At 43.6% G+C, this 3000-nt stretch overlaps 1 protein-coding gene across 1 annotated transcript; it reads right to left on the bottom strand.

Annotated features, from left to right (window-relative positions):
* Positions 1–506: 506 nt before the first annotated feature.
* Positions 507–2144, bottom strand: LOC310772233 (E3 ubiquitin-protein ligase TRIM39-like; the record flags this gene model as incomplete). The annotated part of the gene is made up of 1 exon (XM_083664653.1): positions 507–2144. One exon carries the CDS (start codon positions 2142–2144, stop codon positions 507–509), a length of 1638 nt encoding a protein of 545 aa, XP_083520779.1.
* Between the last annotated feature and the right edge of the window lie 856 nt (positions 2145–3000).

Here is a 3000-nt window from a genome sequence, read left to right as displayed (position 1 = left end):
ATCAAATGCTCTTTAGTAATTGTGTATTATTAAAATGCTCAGTATATATATACACTGCTATGAGAGTAATCACCTTGTAGTTCATATCCTGGACATGTTGCCATGAAACAAGAAAATTGTAATTTTCACACTCCTGTAATAGTGATTAGATTCAATGACATTTTATGATTCCTCCTGTTTGCTGCAACAAGTATATATCACACATAAAAGAAAAAACAGGATATAAACAAAGTACAGAATTTACCATGTTAACCAGAATCTGCAGTTTAACATTTGTTTAGCTGTACTGTTTTTTCTCTCTCATTATAAAACTAAATCATTTTGCCAAGGAGAAGAAAGGTATAAGGAGACAAGATACATTAGTAGTTACTGTTTTTTTCCACAGACAGAGAGTTTGTCTTCTCCTCTCAGTGGAGAGCTCTGTTGAAAGAACAAATGTATCTAAGACAAGTCAAAGTGTTTGTTTGCACTTGCAAGTCAAAGCATGTGTACATTTGATGATTAGTCTAATCTGTGTGATTGACAGGAGAGATGATCAGAGGGGCGGAGTTTTTACCATACTTAAGAGAGGGACTGAAGAATGGGTAGAGCTTCTCAGTGAAGCTGCAGCCAGTAAAGGAGTAGATAAGAGCTGCAGCATCTACATCATAAAAGGAGACCAGACCCTCCTCATAATCCACAAACACCCCCACCTTCTGAGGCTTTGTCTTAAGAGAGAGGAGGACAGCAGGGCCAGCAAGAGCTTTGTACTCATATCCATTTCTCAGCCATATGGACCAGAAGCCATACTGTGGTCTCAGTGTGATTTGTTCCTTCCTGTTGATCGAGCCTCTGGCCACTCCTACATCCCACTTAGGCTTCCCTTTAACCTGAACCTCATAGTAAAACCTTCCTGAAGAGAAGCTCTGCTTTGCTAAAACCAGGCCATTTTGAGTAAATCTCTTTGGGTTGTCTGGGAGATTCTTCTTTACATCACCACATGTTACTTGTTTCCCATCATCAGACAGGATGAGCTTGGCTTGTGCTGTATCAGGATCCAGAGTCACATCCGCTTCATACTGCTGGACCCTCTTCAGCTCAGCCTCAAGCAGCTTCTCCATCTGTTTCCTGAGAGTCTCTTCCAGCTGAGCCACAGCTCTCCTCACAGTCCCCTCATATGAAGAGCGATGGACACTGACCTCTGTCCAGTCCTTGGTGTGTGGAGGAGTGTTCAGGGATGGGAAGCTTTGGAGGAGTAGGAGGTGATCTTCAGTGCGTGAGAGCTGCTCCACCTCAGCGCTTCTCTCCATCAGCTCAGAGATCTCCTGTTCCAGCTCTTCGATTAAGCTTTCAGCCTGTTTCTCTGTTGTTTTCTGCTTCTCCTCAATCGTCTCAATGAGCTCAGCCTGGCCTCTCTCCACAGACCTCCTCAGAGCAGTGAAGACCTGCACACCGTCTGCTATCTCTCTGTCTGCATCTTCCTTGCTGAGCTCCACCGTGTGTTTGATCCCCTGAATCTTCAGTCGTCTCTCCTGGATCTTCTGCTGAATTCCAGCCTCTGTCTTCCCCAGCTCAGCCTTCTTTCCTTTATATTCTTCTTTCAGAGGAACAATGTCATGGGACTTGTGGCCTACAGCAGTGCAGTGCAGACACACACACATCTGGTCCGTCTTGCAGAACAGCGCCAGTGGTTCATCGTGCTCTTTACACATCCTGTCTTCCAGGTTCTCCACAGGATTGATCAGCGTGTGTTTTTTCAGACCTGTCATTGTCTGATGAGGCTCCAGGTGAGTCTCACAGTAGGAGGCCAGACACACCAGGCAGGACTTCAGGGCCTTCAGTTTGGTCCCAGTGCAGACGTCACAGGGAACTTCTTCGCCCATTAATGGTCTCAAGTCTGTGTTGCTGCTGGTTTTCATCTGAGTTGACTTTCTGAACTGAGCAGCCATCTCAGATATGAAAGTATTGACCCGCAGCCGAGGTCTTATGTTGAAAAGCTCTTTACACAAGGGACACTGGCACTGGACACTAACATCCCAGTACTGTGTGATACAGTTCTTGCAGAAGTTGTGTCCACATGGTATGGAGACTGGATCAGTGAACACACCCAGACAGATGGAGCACAGAAACTGATCTTCAGATTGAAGATTGCTGGCAGCTGACATATCTAGACACTGAGAGCAAAAATGAAAGTGTTAAATAACAATACTGCAACCCATAATTATTTTGAGAAAACATTACATTTATTGATCGTGATATTATCAAAAGTCATTTTGAGTCTTGCACTTCACTGAAAACATCATTTTGACAAGTAACAGTGCAAAATGAAAACAGGGAAAAATCCTATCTGGATACATCTCAATTATGTGTCACTGCTCTCTGTTTAAACCATCAACATATATATCTCAGTGGTTTTAAACAGTAAATATGATCTGCTGTACTCACCTGTGTAGGTCTAAGACTGCTGTATTGTTGAGGAAGGCCTGATGATCTTCAGTTTATTATTCTTTCTAGAGAAAGACAGAGACTTGTCGACTGCAGCAGTGCTGTCACTCTGAGTTAGCCTACTTTCAATCTGACTTCAGAAATCTCACCTTGAAACACACCTGTCTCTGCCGTGTTGCTCGCCTCTTCCTGCAGTTAAATATTAATCTCATAGCAGTTAATGTTTTGTACCTTTGGACTCACTGTATGCTAGCTGTCTACACAAGAAGGCTAGCAATGCTTGAATTAAATGACTCATGAAACTTTGAACCTCGGATGTTAAAACCTGGAATAAAGCAATACAACTAGAAGGAGCAACATCAGTACTAAGGAAACAACCCACCCAGAACTGAAGACCGAAGAACAGCTTTTTCCCCAGAGCTGTAGCCTCCATCACCCTCTACACTCCCATACAGTAGCTGCTGAGGACTGAAGACTATACTGAGTTAGCTTCTCCCATATCCACCACCCCCACCACCAAACTGCTGCTAATGCACTCCAACATTTTATTATTGTATGTGCCTGATATTGTCAAAG

This window comes from Poromitra crassiceps (assembly GCF_964638095.1).
Source record: "Poromitra crassiceps genome assembly, contig: HAP1_SCAFFOLD_2603, whole genome shotgun sequence".
NCBI lineage: Eukaryota > Metazoa > Chordata > Actinopteri > Beryciformes > Melamphaidae > Poromitra > Poromitra crassiceps.
The sequence above is the reverse complement of the archived record's forward strand: the minus strand, read 5'-3'. Positions and strand labels throughout refer to the sequence as shown.